This window comes from Sorex fumeus, unplaced genomic scaffold, assembly GCF_029834395.1.
Source record: "Sorex fumeus unplaced genomic scaffold, SorFum_2.1 ptg000063l, whole genome shotgun sequence".
NCBI lineage: Eukaryota > Metazoa > Chordata > Mammalia > Eulipotyphla > Soricidae > Sorex > Sorex fumeus.
This window is the reverse complement of record NW_026606120.1, coordinates 78,772,018-78,791,753: the sequence shown is the minus strand read 5'-3', so window position 1 is coordinate 78,791,753 and position 19,736 is coordinate 78,772,018. Positions and strand designations below refer to the sequence as shown.

General features: G+C 45.8%; 1 protein-coding gene across 1 annotated transcript in view; it reads left to right on the top strand.

Annotated features, from left to right (window-relative positions):
* NSF (N-ethylmaleimide sensitive factor, vesicle fusing ATPase) overlaps window positions 1-19,736 on the top strand; it is a 145,736-nt gene that overhangs the window by 34,302 nt on the left and 91,698 nt on the right. Inside the window, exons 6-8 of the mRNA XM_056127353.1 lie at window positions 2,742-2,849; window positions 3,358-3,433; window positions 6,371-6,526. Of these exons, the coding sequence (XP_055983328.1) occupies window positions 2,742-2,849; window positions 3,358-3,433; window positions 6,371-6,526 (340 nt within the window). The remainder of the gene's footprint in view (window positions 1-2,741; window positions 2,850-3,357; window positions 3,434-6,370; window positions 6,527-19,736) is intronic.

Genomic DNA, 19,736 nt, shown 5'->3' with positions numbered 1-19,736 from the left:
TCCGGCCCCACACAGGGATGTTTTTATTTATTTATTTATTTATTTTTTGCTTCTTTGGGTCACACCTGGCGATGCGCAGGGGTTACTACTGGCACTGCGCTCAGGAATTACCCCTGGCGGTGCTCAGGGGACCATATGGGATGCTGGGAATCAAATCTGGGTCGGTCACGTGCAAGGCAAATGCCTAACCTGCTGTGCTGTTGCTCCAGCCCCGCCTCCTGATTTTCAGTGACTCACCTGCCCCACCTTTGCAGCCTTTCCCAAGGGGACATCTGCTAGGTGGTGTGGGAGAGAAGACTAGTGGAAGAAAAGAGGGTTTAACGGAAAAGTAGCATTCTTGGAGAAGATGGGATTTTGCCAATCTACATTTTAACATCAGACTCTGCAATAGCAAGTGGAACTGCTGATAGGGAAGAATACAACAAGAACCGAGCTCCTTTCCTGCCTCCCTCCTTTCCACCTTCCCTTCCTTCTTGTACTAAGGTTGGGGAGAGAGCTCAGACTGCATGGTCCTCTGTACCCTGCCATGAGTGAGCTCTAAACATGGAACCGGGAGTAGCCTCTGAGCAGTGCTAGGTGTAGCTTCCTAACCCCCCACCACCCCACCAAAAAAAAAAGTGAACCCCAAAAGAAAATTGGAGTGATTCAGATTATTTTGTTGGTTTTAAGTCAAAACCTAATTTTGACCTCACATTGCACATAAGAAATTTTAGATCCAGGAAAGTAGCCGATGACACAAGGGGCTTCTGTGAGACAGGAATGCATGGGTCAGCCAGTGGATTCTTCAAGCAGGTGTTTTTTTTGCCTTTTTGTTATTTTTTTTTGGGGGGGAGGGGGGTCACAACCAGTGATTCACAGGGGTAACTTCTGGCTCTGCACTCAGGAATTACTCCTTGTAGTGCTCTGGGGACCATATGGGATGGTGGGAGTCAAACCCAGGTCGGCCATGAGCGATACCCACTGTGCTATCGCTCCAGCCTCCAAGCAGGTGTTGTATTGCTGCTGAGTGTGTTTCAGCCATGGCTCTGGGCATAAGCGTCAGGAGTGGGCAGACCCTCAGCCAGCTCGCCCCCTGGGTGGGCAGGGCATGCGGTCAGCTGTGTTCCTGTGGTGTGCCTGTGTGTGTCTGTCGGAGGGGGCTGAGCAGACTCCACTCTCACGCAGCTTTGCCTGAAATGGTCCCACAGGCTCCCACCATGATGCTCAGCTCCTGACTGTTGGCTCCCTACTTATTGCTCTTTGGTCTAGGAGAGCTTCCTCCTGGGTTCCTGCGCCATTAGACTGAGAGAGGTGCTCAGATCCCTTCTTCACACTGTCATCTTCCCTGTCTCTCGGAGCTGTAGTACTTTAACAAAAAATGCCAAAGAGAATTTTTGTTCTTTTAAAATCTTTAGAGGAGCTGGGTTTGCAGCTGTATACATACACATCCACCTTGGCTAATAAGAATAAACTGCTAAGTCAGATGCAGGTTTATTAAATTTTTGTTTTGTTTTGCTTTTTTTTTTTTTTTGTCTTTTTGGGTCACACCAAGAAGTGTGATACTGATGGATTACTCTAGGCTCTGCATTCAGGAATTACTCCTGGTGGTGCTCAGGGACCACAGGGGATGCCGGGGATCAAACGCAGGTCAGCCATGGGCAAGGCATGAGCGATAGTATGACCCTCCCTGCCATACTATCACTCCAACCCCTACGAGAATGGTTTTTTTTTTTGCTTTTTGAGTCACACCTGGCGATGCTCAGGGGTTACTCCTGGCTCATGCACTCAGGAATTGCTCCTGGCGGTGCTCGGGGGACCATATGGGATGCTGGGAATCGAACCTGTGTTGCCATGTTGGCTGCGTGCAAGGCAAACGCCTTACTCGCTGTGCTATCTATCGCTCCAGCCCCGACGAGAATGTTTTAGTAGAAAAAGTTTTGGTATGTGTAAAGATTAAAAACCCACTGACATGAATAAACCATGAGAGGAAATCCTCCGTAATACAGGGAAGAAATAAGTATCTTTAACCCGCTTCACTGTTTAAAGCATTTATGCCCCTTCATACTTTAACCTTGTTGGCAGTTGGCTTTGCCCACTCTGTTTACCATCATAACCTCACATAGAGGTGGGCTGCCTTGTCGAAGGCATTGAATACGGATTGGAGGAAAAGATGACCAAGCATTCAGAAGCTATCGCTGTTTGCATTGGTTACAGGAAAGGTGAGTTTTGGAAGCAGTAGACCCAGGCTTAAACCCATCCCCTGCCACCCAGGGTCCCATTGCTTAATCTCTCCCCAGATCTTAGCATCCTCACTAGTAAAATGGGGGAGCATTTTCTGGTTCCAAGAGGGTAGTTACATAACCGCCTTATAGTTGTTTGTCTGGTGTGCCATAAGTACTCAGTAAATGGGACTTTCATTTTCCTCTCGTTGGTTATACAGGAAGTTTCACCCATGAAACAGATTTGCGAGGAAAATAAATGGAAGGCTGCTTTTCTTTTGCTTTTTTTGATCACATCCAGTGGTGCTTGGGCCTTACTCTGACTCTGCACTCAGGAATCACTCCTAGCGGGGCTCTGGGGATCCTATGGGGTGCTGAGGATCGAACCCTGGTCAGCTGTGTGCAGGCAAATGCTCTCCCCACTGGACCATCGTCCCGGCCTGAAAGCTGCATTTCTGCATTTGGAGAGTGTTGGTGATAACGTGCGAGTGAAGCTGTCAAATCACGGAGTAGGTTTTCTCCCTTCACCTCTCTCCTGTGTAGCTTGTATTCAGCTTCAACGAGAAGCTCTTTGGCTTGGTGGTAAAGGACATCGAGGCGATGGACCCGAGCATCCTGAAGGGAGAGGCTGCCACGGGGAAGAAACAGAAGGTGGGTCTCGCCGGGTAATCTACATTGTCTGATTGTAGCCGTGCAATTAATATAATTTTCCTCGTTCTCTACCTGTTTCTCTCATGTTGTCTAGTCTTTGCTTTAAGATAGTAGGTAGAAAATGGCAGGGCCAAACAAAAACCAAACAAAAAAATTAAGATAGTAGGAAGACAAATACCGATTTTATAGCTGGCATTATTATTAAAATATAGCCAAAATTATTTATTTGAAGGCCTAGTAGTAGAGGGAAACTTGGATATGTCATAATCCTGATTGAATGTAGATATTTATTGTAAATAAAATAATAAAAATAAAGATATTGACAAGTGGTAGGCATCGAAATGAAGATAGTAGTAGAAGGTAGTTGGGAAGAGTAACTTAAGTGGTAACTTAGATAATTTTTTTTAATGGACAGTGAGACCTTATTTCCCCTTGGGATTTGGCCTTGTTTTGTGAAGTTCAGGAGTCTGGCATTAGAATAACTACTAATTATTGTCTTTCTATATAGATTGAAGTAGGACTGGTCGTTGGAAACAGTCAGGTTGCATTTGAAAAAGCAGAAAATTCATCACTCAATCTTATTGGTAAGATTTACAATGTTTAGAACCTTCTGAATGACGTGGAGCTGCCTGTGTTATTAGCCGTGGCCCAGCCATGGGGGTTTTCTAGAGGGGAAGGTAGCCAAGAGCATTCCCCAGACTTGGGGCATTGCATACCCCTCACTTAGTGCTGCCAGAGAAAAACAACTTAAAATTGGATCAGCATTTCCCAATATCCAGATAGAATGCCCTATATGGTTTCTCGTTTCCGCGTAACACGTTAACCAGAGAAATTCAAAAAGCAATTTCTTTTAAAGCTTTAGCATTGAGGTAAATTGAGGCTTACAGAAGATTTACAAGCACAGTTCAATTTCTGCCTGTGTGCTCTACCAGCTGCTTCTGTGTCACTCTAAAATAGCCTTAGTGCAGTTACCAAAACCAATCAGCCTGGCTTACATGCCTTATAACTGCAGACAAGCCAGAGCTCGACAGGTTTCCTCAATTGCATCCTGTTTTTCTGTTCCAGGATTGAACTCAAGATCCCATTTTTCCCTTGAGTTATGCAAAGGCCGCAGTGGGCTTTGGTTTCTGGCTGTCTCCAAGGCCTCTGAGAACGTGGGTTCTCTAGATCCCCTCTGGCTCTGTGTTCCGTGCCGTCCTGGCATCACGTCTGTTAGTGACTGAGGGAAAAGGGGAATGTGCAGATAAAGCCTGTCTGGTGGATTCCTAGATGAGCCCTGCACTCGGATGAGCCCTATTATGAGCCCTGGATGAGCCCTATCTCAGCCCTGCTCATCAGGAATGAATGAAGATTGGCCTGTAGGAATAGCAGTGCACCAGAGTAACCATGTGCTCTTGTGTTTTTGCTGGGTTTGACTATGTGGATGCCTTCCCCAGTAGAAAGTAGAAATTTCTTTGGTTACAGACCGTTGTATTCGAGACAATTTAATTTTATTTGAATGGAAGACTCTTTTTTTCCTCCCCTCGATTCATGATTATCATTTTCTCTTTTTCTTGCTTAAGTAATAAAAAGATATTTTGTGGAATATGGAGGGGAGCTGTAAAATTTAAGAATTTTAAAATTCCGTTTTCAAGCTCTTATAATTTGTGCTTTCAGCTTCATAAGAAGTATACCTCTCACAACATAATTTTTAGTGACTGGTTCTATGGCTGTAGGACAGATCAGAATCTGTTACTGGTCCCATACTTTCTTGAAGTGGTACCTTTGTATTTTATATTTTTGTATAAAGGCCCTCCCGTTGATCATCGATTTGCTTGAGCGGGCCCAGTAACGTCTCCATTGGAGACTTTGTTGTTACTGTGTCTGGCATATCGAATACTCTCGGTAGCTTGCCGGGCTCTCCGAGAGGGGCGGAGGAATCGAACTCGGGTCGGCCATGTTGGCCGCTTATAAGGCGAACGCCCTACCGCTGTGCTATCACTCCAGCCCTATATTTGTATCTTTTGTTAATTTTTTTATTACCTGGTGGTGCTTGGAAATCTTTGCCCTAGTGGTCCTTGGGGACCATGTGGTGCCAGGGATCACCCTGGGCCCCCCATGTATAAAGCATGTACTTCAGTCCTTTGTGCGGTGTGACCCCAGTTTGTTGTTGTTTCGGGGCCACACCCCGCGGTGCTCAGGGCTTACTCCTTGCTCTTCACTTAGGGATCACACTTGGTGGGCTGGGAGAACCATATGGGATGCCAGGGATCAAACTCAGGACCGTTGGTGCAAGGCAAGCACCTTACCCGCTGTCCTGTCTCTCTGGTCCCTGGCCCCAATTTTTGTTTGTTTTTGGGTCACACCAGGCAGCGGTGCTCAAGGGTCACTCCTGGCTCTGCACCCAGGAGTCATTCCTGGCAGTGCTCAGGGGACCACCTGGGATCAGCTGCGTGGAAGGCCAGTACCTTCCCTACCTGCTGTACTATTTCTCCAGCCCTTCGCCCAATTAAAAAAAAATTTTTAAAATAAGGACTGCACCTGGGGGTGTATATGTAGGGGGAATGAGGTGCCATGGATCAAACTTTACTTTTCTCTAATATGAGTATTTCTATATTTCGAAGTAATTCTCACAAAGCAATGATTGGTAGGTGGTTTTCAGTTGGAAAATTGTGATTTAGCATGAGGTCATTTGGGCACAAGAGGGCAGTAGAGCATAAGAAAAACATTTCAAGTGCTTCATAAAGGATGTTAATTCCATAAAACTCTGACCATAAATTATCAGAGAATAAACTTTTCCCATCGTGGGTATTGGTTTATTTTCTAATTATAAAAATTGTTTTTCGAATTGCCTTCTTTTTTACTTACAGTAGATGCACCAGGGCAATTCTTTCCTCGCGTTGGAGACGGTTAATGTGCTACCCTTGAGTTACTTTAGGTGGCACTATGCCATCTAAGTTAGAAGATGCGCAACTTTCAGAGTGCAAAAATAGGAAATTCTAAATCATTAAAATCCCTGGGATGATTTTAGACTGATGTGCACCACAAAGGAAAAGTAAATAAGATACCAAACTATTTAGTGTGTCTTCTGAGGCCGAGGGCTTAGAGTCCAGTCGTGAGCCTCATCAAGAGTGTTTTAAGCACATTTGTTCTAGCAGCCTTGGGGACTGCTGCGTCTCCGTGGTCCCTCTGGCTGCTGGCATTGTCTTCTTCAGATGTGAACCGGGGGTTTCTTCTAATCAACCAAATGAGTAAACTTGGCTAGGATCAAAGGTTGGTCAGGCTCCTTTCCCTGGGGATGGGGGTGTGGGGGTCACACATGTCCAATGGCATGAGTTTAGCCCAATCATTTTGAAAGTGACCCTAAACGTGGGCGAGAGAAGTTGTTCACGGAGCAGGACTCATTCTTAGGACATCAGCTCTAAGAGTGTTGCTTGTTTTTGACGTCCTCCCTGTCCGTTGAGAATGCCCAGGGGTCTCTGTTTTTTCCACTCAGTGACGGACTTTTAGCCTCACAGCTTGATTATCTCTGTTTATTCCAGGCAAAGCTAAAACCAAGGAAAACCGCCAGTCTATCATTAATCCCGACTGGAACTTTGAGAAAATGGGCATAGGAGGTCTGGATAAGGAATTTTCAGATATTTTTCGACGTGCATTTGCTTCTCGAGTGTTTCCTCCAGAGATTGTGGAGCAGATGGGTAAGTTTGATAAGGAAAACTTAGTAAAAGCTTTTATTGTTAAAAAGATGGTTATGACAAATTCTCTTTGCAGTCATGTTTTTTTTCAGGACTGCCAAAGTTGTTTTTTTCTGTCTCAATGCCTTAATTTTCTTTTAAAAAAATCATTAAAGTATTAGACTTTTAAAAATCACATTTGATTTTTATGGTGAAACCATAGAAATATTTGTAGTTGCCCCACTGTATTCTGTCTATCTTTCTGAAGGGCATATTAGAAATTTCATTTTACTTATCAGCTACAAGTGTTTTTCCTATAGAGCATATTGGGAAAAAAACTTCACCCGATTCTAAAGACCCACCGTGGGTTGGATTTAGCCAACTGGCTAATTGTCTGTTGGACTGAGGGCTCTGTTCTAATATTAGCTGTTGCTTTTCATGGCGCCCTTGCTTTGCCCAATTACTACATCTCTTCATGCCTAGTAAATGGATACTTGGCATGTTTTAAAATTAGATAAGTTTGATCCAAAATGACAAATGCAGGATATAGTAGGAGTTTCCGTATTGTATACAAAGACAGGCACGATTCATTTATCACTTCCTTTGTGAAGGTTTATTTAATTTCTCTGCGCGAGGTGGCTTCATCTGCCCTCGTGGAAATGCTGTCACAACTGTTTTCAGATCCATGTCATAGGTTGGGTTGGAATGTGAGCAATAGAATATCTGAGAGAGGAATTTCTAACCTAATAAGCTCCTGGCAGGCTGCTACTACCAAACAGTATCCAAGAAACCTGAAGGAATATGAGCCTATTACTCACCCCATCCGTCTTTATCTTTAAATTGCTACTGGGAGATAAAAGTGTATTCATGGTGGGGATAAGAACTGCTTTCCAGGCACTAAGTCCTTGGTTCTATTAGAGTCCTATTGTTGGTAGCTTTTCTGCCTGGTTGCTCACTCTGATAAATCACAGGACCAGCACACACCTGTTCTCTAGGGAAAGGTCGAGTTTGGAACTGGATTAAGAGAAAATGACAGAGACCCTCATCACCTAAGTTTTTTGTACACCTTGAATTGGCAGTAATATACCTCTTTTAAAAAAAAAAATCCTAAAAGACACAAAAGCCATGTCCATTAAAAAAAAATCAGAATTTTAATTTAGAAAATAGTAAAAAATGCGGTAGGCCACTATATTGGTAATACGTATTTTGAGGTGCAATAAATCCATTTTTTTTTCTTTTTTTTAAATCAAGACATGGAAATAATGTTTAACTATTTGGAGGAGGAGGGGCAGGGATAGAAAGAGAGAAAAAAGGTTGATTCTGAATGCAGAACATTTTCGCTGGTTTTTGAGGGTGGTTGCTGGTCAGAGAGCTTAATGATCGTATTTCTTTGAATATCTATACTTTCTGGCTAAATAATAGGGAAGACTTTTGTTTTTTAAAAAGCCTTTAGATTTTTATTATTTTGTAAGTATTGTCCACCAGTTTGGACATTACCCAGGGACCCAGCTATTCTGTCCCCTGTCCACCCCTGCTCCCTCCAGCCTCTGTCTGAGACAGGGGATAGAGACTGTTGTTTGGGTTGTGAGTTGGCCAGCTGCTATTGAATAGTTTGAAATTAAATCGAAGCAGACATGGACTTGGTGACTTTAATCTTGGTTTCTGCAATCTATGCTAAACTTGGTTAAATTGCATGGATTTGAATTTTATTTATAAGTGATACTATCCAGACCTTTTTTCTGTGAATTTCTCTTCCTTCTTCCCTCCCTCCCTCCCTCCCTCCATGTCTCCCTCCCTCCCTCCCTCTCTTCCTTCCATCTTTCCTTCCTTCCCTCCCTCTCTTTTTTTCTCCCTCCTTCCTCCCTTCCTCCCTCCCTCCCTTCCTCCCTCCCTCCCTCCCTCCCTCTTTTCCTCTCTCCCTCCCTCTTTTCCCCCTTCCCCCCACCCCTAGCCAGTGCTGGGGATCAAACTCATACCAGGGTATGCAATGTTTTACTGATTCTAATTCCCCCCTCCCCGCCCCCCTCACACAAACGATTTAGTTAGACCAAAAACAAAATCAAGAATTCTTTCCTTTTCAGAAACATGTGTATTTTTCTCTCTGTCCCCCCCTCCCCCCCCCGCAATCAATAAATAAAGTATCAGGGCTGGAGAGATAGTACAGTGGGTAAGGCATTTGCCTTGCATGTAGCCTACCTAGGTTTGATTCCCTGCACCCCATGCTTTTCTCCAAGCCTTGCCAGGAGTGATTCCTGAAAGCAGAACCAGGGCTAAGTCCTCAACACAGTGGGTGTGGCCCCCAAACAAACAAACAAACAAAAAGAACATATACTATTAATTTGATTGAAAAGATAATAAATATGAAGTTGCCTTTGTTTTTGGATCTTCATGTCCTAATGCTACTTGTTGGTGGTGAACTGGCTGAGAAACAGTTCCCTTGCTCTGAATAAGTCAGTCCGAATTCTCCAATAGAGGCTCCTTTTTCCCTTTGAGTTGGGGGAGGGGAGGGTTATTTTATTGTACTCCACGTATAGGAGGAAAGATTTGGTCTATGAAAGTGAAAATTGCTACATTTCCTGCAAGTCATTTTTACACATGTATATCTATGTTCTTTATACCCTGCCAGGTAGAAACAAAATTGACTGATTTTTTTTTCCCCCCACTAACATTTAACAAATCCGTATGCTCTGCAGGTGGGCACTGGGAGTGATGGATTCACATCATTTCCAATTCTAAAAAACAGTCATCAGAGAAGAATTTATGTAGGCTATGGACTGGTTTGCTTTGTTTTGTTTTAAACTGAGAATTTTTTTTTAAGCTTGAAACCAAATCACAGTCTTTACCATGGAGTCTACTTTTATTTCTTCTTATAAGCATGAATTCTAACTAAACTAATTTTTATCGCTTATATATGTTTCAAGTTCACAAACTAATAAAGTAAAATTTCCTACATTATTCTTCTAGATCATTTGGTTCTTTTGCATCTAAAAATTTACATTCTTTTTAAAATTGAAAATATAATTTTGACATGAAATATTGGAATAATAGGTACAGTAGATACGGAACATATGGAATATTGCTGATGATATAAAGGAAGACTAAAGACCTAATCAGATACACAATTATGTAGTAAAATTTGTACTCATGAGATAATACATACACAGAATAAATGTCCTAAAGTTTCTGACACAAGATTTTCTCTTTGGGAGAACTATCCCAATGTATGTTCTGTACCTCTCTGGTTTTGCTACATTTGTTCTGGTTTGGGAGGACAGGAAGTGCTCAGGGTCCCTGGCTTTGTGCTTGGGGATCACTTCTGATAGTGCTCAGGGCACCACATGGGTTGTGGGGATCGAACCTGGGTCTGTTGCCTGCCAGACAAGTGCCTGACCCACTCTGTTGTGCTATCTCTCTGTCCCCTTGTTACGTTTCTATAGCACTAAAACCAACAAAAACCTTCCAGGGGGTAAGAAATCACATAGAGCTCTCCATGAAGAAAAACCTGTCCGTGGAGACGGGAGAATGGAGGGGTGAGGGTACAGGAGCTGGGAGTTTTGTTTCGGCGATGGTGTTTGGACCGGTAGATAGTGCATGTTCACCGTGCCGGTAGCAGGTGGACCTATCCGAGCCTAGGCCTGTGGGGGTGGGGGCAGCTTCTATATCTTGGCAAAGAAAGGTAGAATCATGCCGGGCACAGGTGGGCACCAGTCCCTCTCCAAGTGGCAGGTGTCCCATGGGACAATGGGAGCATCTTTTGAGGCCTAAACCAGACGTGTGGAGGAAGAGGTGGCTGAGTGAGCACAGCAGCTGGCAGCTGTCCTGGGCACCCAGAGATACCCTGGTAGCTACTGGGCACAGGAGTGTCCCTCACGCCCTGGTGGACACTTCTGTGGAGTCCTCCAGAGGGAGGATCCACTGACCACCTCGGTTGTTAACAGCCGTTCTCTTGCTGTCAGAGACTGAATCTCTGTAAAGAAACTTCACTTTTCAGCATCCGGACGGTCCCAGCTATGGATGTCCAAGCAAAGAGACTAAGCCAAAACTTTCCAAAGAGCAGTTAAATGTTTGTGAAAGAAGTAGTGTCTGAACTGTCGTTTTTTTACATTTTTTTTTGGTGAGAGTAGGGTGGGGGTGGGAATCAGTGTCAGGAGTTACTCCTAACTCTGTGCTCAGGGATCACTCCTGGTGGGACTTGAGGGACCATATGAGGTATCCAGGATCAAATCCCAGCCTTAGCCAGTGTACTATATCTCTAGCCCTTATACTGTCACTTTTTTTTCTTTGGAGTATCTTTGGTTTTTGTTTGTTTGGGGTTTGTTTTTGAGTCACACCTGGCAGTACTCAGGGATCACTCCTGGTGATTCTCAGAGAACCATATGGGATGCAAGGAATCAAACCTAGGTCAGCTGCATGCAAAACAAGCACCTTACGGGCTGTACTTTCTCTCCAGCCCCTGTACTGTCATGTAGAACTAGCTTTGCATCTGTCCAAGGGAGGGGGCTTTGGCAGAAGTCCCCCATTTTAGAGATAAAAGAGAAGGAAGGTGGAGACTCCGGCTGCAAGCCTGTCTTCCGGTGGATCTATACCGTGCAAGTGTCCAGGACACCTCGTGAGGTGCAGAACCACAGGTTATAGTTTTATGCTCCCATTTTCAAAAAAACGAACACTGTTCTCTCAAAGCCCATTTCAATCTGTATTTTTTAGAATCTCCATGAAAATTCTGAAGGAAAGGGACCCTTTTCTGACACCCGTAAGTAGACCACAGTATGAAGTGAAGCGACTGAGGAGATAATCACATGCAGAGACATCTTTCCCATGCTAAGAACAGTGTCAGGAAAATACAGTGGAAGAAAGGCCAGGCAGGTTTTGTGCATGCTCTGTTTGGGGGGCGGGAGGGAGTGCTTGCGAAGATTAACATAAACACTGACACTCTGAAATGCATTTTCACACACCACCCCGCCACCCCCTCACCCCCACGAGGAGAGATTGCGATTTAAATGGGGGTTAAGACATCCAGCCGAACTCCGGGCTCTGTAAAAGGAACCCTAAGGCTAAAGAGCTTATCTGAAATTTGAAAAAAAGAAAAAGAAAGAAAGAAAGGAAAAAAATGAAGCTTTCTGACATTCATCTTTTTCCCTTGTATTAGTCATAACTTGCTTTTCAGCTATATTTTAGGGTTTGAATGCCAACCTGACATCTGCTCAAGTCTGCCTGTAATTTATTAGGAAAGGAGAAAGAAAGCAATTCTCACAAGTTAGAGACGCAAAGCTTCTCCCTTCTGATTTTCCACCAGCTACTCAATAGATGGATACTTGGGTATCTGGAATGTAAAATCTACTAACTTACAATTCTGACTTCACACAGGTAAATTTGTAGCTTTTTTTTTTTTCAGTTAGGAGAAAAAAATGGATTATGCTATGCAACTTCCAAGCTCTCCTTAACAAGTTTTAGAAATAAAGCCTGTACTGAAATAAAGTGCTATTGGTGTCTTTTTATAAACGAAAACTAGCAACTACTAGTTAATCAAATAATAATTGATTTTAGGTTAGAGTTACTTGAATAGAAAGTGGCAACTACTAGTTAAACAAATAATAATTTGTTTAACTAGTAGTTAAACAAATAAATAAATAATAAAACTAGCAACTACTAGTTAAACAAATAATAATTGTTTTTAAGTTAGAGTTACTTGAATAGAAAGTGGCTAGGTTAATAAGGGCCCAATCATAAGTAAATTCAGTTGGCATATTTTAAACTTATAGGTTGCTTCTCAAATTTATTTTTCAGTTTCATCCAAGTCGGGTGTTTGCCGTGCATGCGGCCCACCCGGGTTCGATTCCTCTGCCCCTCTCAGAGAGCCTGGCAAGCTACCGAGAGTATCCTGCCCACATGGCAAAGCCTGGCAAGCTACCTGTGACGTATTTGATATGCCAAAAACCCAGTAACAACATCTCACAATGGAGAAGTTACTGGTGCCCCCCCAAGCAAATCGATGAACAACGGGATGACAGTGCTACAGTGCATATTATAACACCGTGATTTACCAGGTTGTTCACACTGCAGTTGTTTCAGGCCTTCACTGTTCCGATGCCAGTCCCACCACCAGCGTGCCTGTCCCTCTACCGCGGTCCCTGTTTCCCAACCACCATCCCAGCCTGCCCCCTTGTAGGCACAATTGAATGCATTTCATATTGTTGGTTACAGCTCAAAGGCAAATGTAATTCTCAGACCTTAGATCGATAGTAGTCAGTTTGTGATCATTGTTACAACCTGATGTTACACTGCAGTTGTCCGAGGGGCGGCTGTGCTGGTCAGTGCCACCTGAGCCTTCTGTGTTCCTGGTTAGGTTCATTCTTCTGGGTGGGCTTCTCGGCGGCTCTCAGTCAGATTTGCTGGATCCTCCTGGGCTGACAGTGCTGTGCAATTTGGAGATGTCTCAGAGCTGTAGATCTGGAACAGTTTGGCAGTTTGACGAGGTTCAGCTGAGCTGGGCTGTCGGGTGTGGGGTGTCGGATGTGGTGGCGGGCTACTGGGCTTTAGGCAGGAAGGGCAGTCTCCCCCTCCCCACCCCCCGCCCCATTCCAAAAGGCCCCATAGTCCTCAGCCTGGACCACTCCACCTGGCAAGATGTTGAGATGTTCTGTTGCAGACCTGCCGGTGGACCGTTTCTCTGCCAGCAATTTTTCAGGGGGTTGTTAATTGAAATTAATTGTAGGAACAGTAGGACCTATTAATTGTTGGGGGCAATAGAACCTACCAGTGAACTTGATTTATTGGCAACTACGGTTGAGTTACTTTATTACAATAAAGTTCAGGTATTTTTTGGTGAGGGGTGTTTTTGTTTTGTTGTTGTTTTTTTGAGCCATATCTTGCAGTGCTCAGTTTACTCCCAGCTCTGTGCTCAGGGATCACTCCTGGTATTGCTTGGGAGACCATGTATGGTGCTGGGGAGCAGCTGTGTGCAAGGCAAGAGCCTTTAACCCCTACATTATCTCCTCAGCCTAACAAAGCCTTAGGTTTTGAACCCCGATGTCCACCAGGAGGAGAATGATCAGATAAACTATATCGTCCCGTCTTCATTATGGAATATGAAGGGCGAATCTCAAAATGGAATAGCTCCAACTCTATGGATTTGGTTGCTTAAGTTTATGGTGTAACTGAAAAGCAAATGGATCATATAGTCTCTATGAACACAGATTAAATGAGGAAAATGTTTGCTTCTATGAGAGGGAAGTGAAGGTAGGAAGCATATGTGGGAGAGTTTTGTTTTTCGTGCTGAGCTGGGTTTGATCCCTGGCATCTCGTGGTTCTCCTGAGCCCAGAGCCAGGATTAGCCCCCGAGCCCCACTGGGTGTGGACCCCCCCCCCCCAACCAAAAATCAATAAAAGGAGCAAGCAAAAAGAATATTGCAGGGGCAGGAGTGATAGCACAGCGGGTAGGGCGTTTGCCTTGCATGTGGCCAACCCGGGTTCGATTCCCAGCATCCCATATGGTCCCCTGAGCACCGCCAGGAGTAACTCCTGAGTGCAGTGCCAGGAGTAACCCCTGTGCATCGCCGGGTGTGACTCCCCAAACGAAAAAGAGAATATCTCGGACTGCTTCTTGCTGCGGCTCCACAGCGAGCCCTGCATGGTAGCCAGGTGTGGGGGGGGGTGGGGGTCCTGGAGTGTTGCTCTAGGAACTTTGCCTTTGTTAACTAACTGAATCCTCAGGGCTACTCCGGGAGGTGGTGCTCTGGTGGCCACCTTTTATGGCACAGGAGAGCAGGCTGCAGTCGGCTGTCGGTATGGGAAGGAAGGTAGATTCACCTGCCACGTAGGCAGGGCAGGTTTGCAGCCAGGCCATCAGACCTCAGCATCTCTGACCTCCGTGTCATATTGTTGGTTGTTACTTTATGGTGGTTCTTCTCCCATGAAAGCCCAGTATCTGAGAACAGTAAAAAGGGACCTTCTTAGCCCAGCCCCGGGAGCCACAGTGACCGCTGAAGTGTTTTCAGCTCTGAGGCCATTGGCATGTGGAGCTAGAAAACCATTTGGGGGAGGGGGTCTGACTGGGCTGTATAGTTTAGGGTGGTGACGGCCGTCCTGGCCTCTCCCGTCAGGCTCCTGCCTCAGCCCCGAGTCATGACAACCTCGCATGTTTCCAGTCATTGCCAGACGCTCCCGGAGGCAAAATTGCCAGTGGCTGAGAACCACTGAGCTCCTGCACCCCCGGTTCTCTTTATTTATGCTCATACCTTTAATTCACCACCCCCCGCCCCCACCCTCGTGCCTGGGGTTGAATCCAGAACCTCACACGTGCAAAGGCGAGTGTTGTATGCCTGAACCTGGCATCATTTTGCAGATGGAGAAATTGTGGACAGCATCATTACGCCAGCCCCCGGAGGAACGAGGGTTAGAACCTGGGGGCTGCTGCTTTGGAAACCCAGAAAGGAAAGGCAGGAAGTAACTTTCCCGAATGTGTTCACTGAGGCAGTGACGCGCTAGGAAAGGGAATCGGGCCAATTAGCTTGCGGAGTCTGAGTCTGAACTGCCTGTTGGTTCTTGTGGGATGGAGTTAAGAATCAAGTAGTCCCGGGCCGGGACTGTGACTCAGCAGTAGAGCACCTGCACTACGTATGTGAGTTCTGGTCCCCCCTTACGCGCGCCCACCTCCCCCCCCCCACACACACACACAGACACACAGACACACTCAGGTAAAGCCTTGGATTTTATGTCAGTGAATATCTTGTGATGAGTAAGTTTCACTTTTTCCTCACTTTGTAAATGAATTTTCAAAGGTATATACAAAACTTTCCATGCATAAATTTACTCTAGACTCGGGATATAATGGGTTTGGGGGATGAAAGGAAGCAAAGAATTACTAAAACTCTGGAGATCTGTACCCCTGCTTTCACCCTGTCTTATCGTGCCCTGCAGGGGATCCAGCCCAGGTACGCCATGTGCAAGGCAAGGGCCCTGCTTGCTGTACGGTCACTGTGTTCTTACTGTCCTCAATATCTTCTTCTTGTCTTCTAGTTCATTTCAGTTGCACTAATACGATAGAGCCACAGCTTTTCCATGATTTTTTTTTTAATTGAATCACCATGAGCTGCATAGTTACAAGGCTGTTCATGATTGGGTTTGAGTCAATGTTCTAACACCCATCCCTCTACCAGGGTACATTTCCCACCACCAATGTCCCCAGTTTCCCTCCCCCACCACCACCTGTCTCTATGACAGACACTTTCCTTCTTTCTCTTTCTCTTTTATCACATTCTAGCCCAGGCAACTCTCTGTTGCTGGGGGTAGGGAGGATGCCCTCCTGTGCCCTGGAAGATGTCTAGCAGCATCAAGGCGAGCAGGTCACTCCCTCTCTCACCCCAACAGCTGCCTGTCCGTGCTGACCAGCAGGGCCACCCTGCACTGAGCATCAATGCACTCAGACACTGGAGAAGATCCACAGGGTCAGGGCTGCCAGTCAGGCCATGCACTATCCTGGAGGCAAGTACAGAAACTCCAAGAAGCCCGGAGCCCTGCTTAGCAGTTTAACGTTCCACAGTGATGGTGTTGTTCTAACTGCTGTGGTGGCCGAGAACCATGGTCGCGTCCTCCGTCTCAAAGGTCTTTCCTCACCATTTTTGTATTCAGCCCCTGTTCACCCCCGCAGGCCTTAGCGTTGCTTCCACTTTCCAGAATGTTTCCAGACATACTGTTCTGCATTGGCTTAGAAATTTAAAAAATGAAACAACACTGGATCTTACTACAGTTTAAGAAGCATTGCCCGACAACAAATAGGAGTTGAATGAGTGAAAATCGTGACTAGATGGTCATAAGAGGAAGTCATTGGGGTAATTTTCAGCAGGAGTTATGTTATTTAATGTTAATATGGTTTTTCTCTCTTGGGTTTGGTTTTTTTTTTTTTTGGTCACACCCAGCAATGCTCAGGGGTTCCTCCTGGCCCTGTACTCAGGACTCACTCCTGGTGGTGCTTGGGGAACCATATGGGGTACCAGGGATGGAACTTGGATCAGCCACGCGCAAGGCAAATGCTCTACCTGCTATACTATCGCTCCAGCCCCCCCCCCCCCCCGGTTTTTCTCTTTGAAAAAGAGAAATTGTTGGGCAGAGATGGAGAATACTCTAGAGAGCCAGGAGGCTCTTAATTATTCTAGTTTGTGGTATTCAGAGTCTGAATTAGGGCTGTAGCACTGGGAATAGGAAGGGATGAAAAGATACTTAAAAGATTACAAAGACAAAACCAGCTGAGTTTGGTGATTAGTTCCTATGTGTGACAGAGTTTGAGATGAGACCCCTCCCCGCCAGCCCCACCTACCCCTGCCACCTCACTGAGAAAAGGTTGGAGATAAAATCAGGAGGCTATAACTGGGGCAGGCGACTGGCAATGCGTGTCTTTTCCTTGCTAGGAAAGAAACCAGAACCCGAGTGGAAAGTAAAGGGTCACTGATTTTTCGATTTTCTGAAGCCTAGCTCCAGCCAGTCTACCTACGTCGGAGAAGTGAACCGACTTTCTTGAAACAGCCTCGTTGTGTGGCTTGGAAGGAGCCCAAGCCCCCTTCCCAGGAGTCTCTGGGCTCCCTTCCCCTCCCTCCCTGCCTGTCCCTTTGGCGCCTCCTTTGTGTTGTGCAAAGCGGGTTGGGCTCCCATCAGAACCAACACAGTCCCCCTCGCCACGACTCTCCGACTCTCCGTCGTCTCCCCGTCCCTGAGCTGCGTCTCTGGAGCCTGCCGGTCTCTGCATGCCAGCAGCTCTCCCGCAGCCTCCTTGCTCTCAGCCTGGAGCTTGCACATGCAGCTGCTCCCTCCTTGTCTCGTAAGCCGTGTCCTGTCCCGGGTGATGCTCCTGCTCCTCTGTCCCTTGCCTCCCTCTGCCGTCTGTCTCGGAGCTGCCCGCTCCCCGCCCGCACCTTCTTCCTGCAGGACACCATTATCTCCTGCCTGAATTGCTCCCTAAGCCTGCTGCCTTGCCCTCCTCTAATCCATTCTCCACACTGGAACCAGAGTGATTTTTATAAAAAGGCAAGTCTGATCCTGTCACTCCACTGGTTAAAACTCGTTTGTAGCTCGCCTTAACTCCTTCCCGGGCTTACAAGCCTTGTGCTCTGCCCTGCCGCCTCCCGGCCTCACCACAGAGCTCCCTCTGCTCGGCCACTGCCACAGTGCTCACTCGCCAGCCCACTGGCTCCTACCTCTGCCTCCAAGAGCATTTTCACAGTTTTTTTTTTCTTAAGGTTTTTGGGTTTTTTTTTTTTTTTGGTGGGGAGGGGCACACATAGTGGAACTCGGGGCTTTCTCATGGTTTTGTGCTCATGGTCACTTCTTTTATTTATTTATTTATTTTTGACTTTTTAAAAATTTTATTGAATCACTGTGAGATAGTTACAAGCTTCCATGTTTGGGTTACAATCACACAGTGATCAAACACCCATCCTTCCACCAGTGCTCATTCCCCACCACCAATATCCCCGGTATTCCCCCCCTTTCCCACCCTCCCCCTGCCTCCATGGCAGACATGATTCCCCATAATCTCTCTCTACTTTTGGGCATTATGGTTTGCAGTACAGACCCTGAGAGGTTACCATGTTTGATCCTTTGTCCACTTTCTGCACACATCTCCCATCCTGACCGATTCTTCCAGCCATCTTTTTCTTAGTGATCCCTTCTCTATTCCAGCTTCCTTCTCCCCTTTGCTCATGAGGCAGGCTTCCAGCTATGGAGCAATCTATCTGTCCCATGTATCTACTGTCCTTAGGTGTCAGACTTATGTTATGTTGTTTTATACTCCACAAATGAGTGCAGTCCTTCTATGTCTGTCCCTCTCTTTCTGACTCATTTCACTTAGCATGATACTCTCCATGTCTATCCATTTATAAGCAAAGTTCATGACTTCATCTCTCCTGACAGCTGCATTGTATTCCATTGTGTAGATGTACCAAAGTTTCTTTAACCAGTCATCGGTTCTAGGGCACTTGGGTTGTTTCCAGATTTTGGCTATTGTGAACAGTGCTGCAATGAACATATAGGTACAGATGTCCTTTCTACTGTGCTTTTTTTTTTTTTTTGCATCCTCCGGATATATTCCCAGAAGTGATATTGCGGGGTCATATGGAAGCTCAGTTTCTAGTTTTTGAAGGACTGTTCATATTGTTTTCCAGAAAGGCTGGACTAGTGGGCATTCCCACCAACAGTGAAAGAGTGTCTCACGGTCACTTCTGGTGGTGCCATGGTGCCGGGGATCGAACCCTGATCAGCTGCAGGTGGGCAGGCACCCCGCCTGCTGTACTGTCTCTCCAGCCCCTCAGTTTTTTTGGCCACATCCTGGATTGCTCAAGGGTTACTCCTGGCTCTGCACTCAGGAATTACTCCTGGTGGTGCTCGGGGGACTATATATGATGCCTGGGATTGAACCTGGGTTGGCCACGTGCAAAGCAAGTGCCCTACCTGCTGTACTGTCCCTCTGGCCCTCCTCATCTTCTTCTTATCCAACCTCTGCTCATCTTTCTGGCCTTTGCTATTGTCTGACTCTTTCTAGAATGTTTTGGCTTTAATTTTCCTCCTTTATGTTTCAGCAGATACATGCTCTTTTGTGCATTACTGTGATATAATTATTGCTGTATGTCTGTATTCCAATCCACCCCATCCTCTGAGTCTATATCCCTCCTCCGACTTTAAAAAAAAAAAAAAAAGGAAGAGACCTTATTTATTTTGGCATTTTCTTTGGCCCTGGTACCTGACTTATTAGTTTTTAGGAGATGATTAAATGCCAAGAACCTGATTAATCTCTGATGTAGAACTTAGGCAGATGTAAGTCCTACCCTCAGTACTGTACAAATAGCTCTATTCTTGTACAGATGAAAACACAAGGAACATCATGAACCAAAGGAGCAAAGTGGGGAAGCAGCAGATGTTTACAGGAGCAAAGACTTGAGCTGCCTTCGAGAGAGGCAGTTGAGCTGCCTTTGAACAGCCTTGGGGTTTTCTGGGCAGTGCTGGGGATAGAATCCAGGGCCTTACATATACCAGGCAAATACTCTACCTTTGAGCCACATCCGTGACCTTCAGGCTTTATTTCTGCACAGTCAGTGCTGAGGACATGAGTCCTCAGGAGGGAAGGCACTGGTCTTGCAAATGGCTTCATCCAGTGCAACCCTGGTTTGGATCCTCAGTACCACACAGGACCCCCTGAGCACTGCCAGGGGTCACTCCTGAGCCAGAAAAGACTCAATAACCCCTTCCA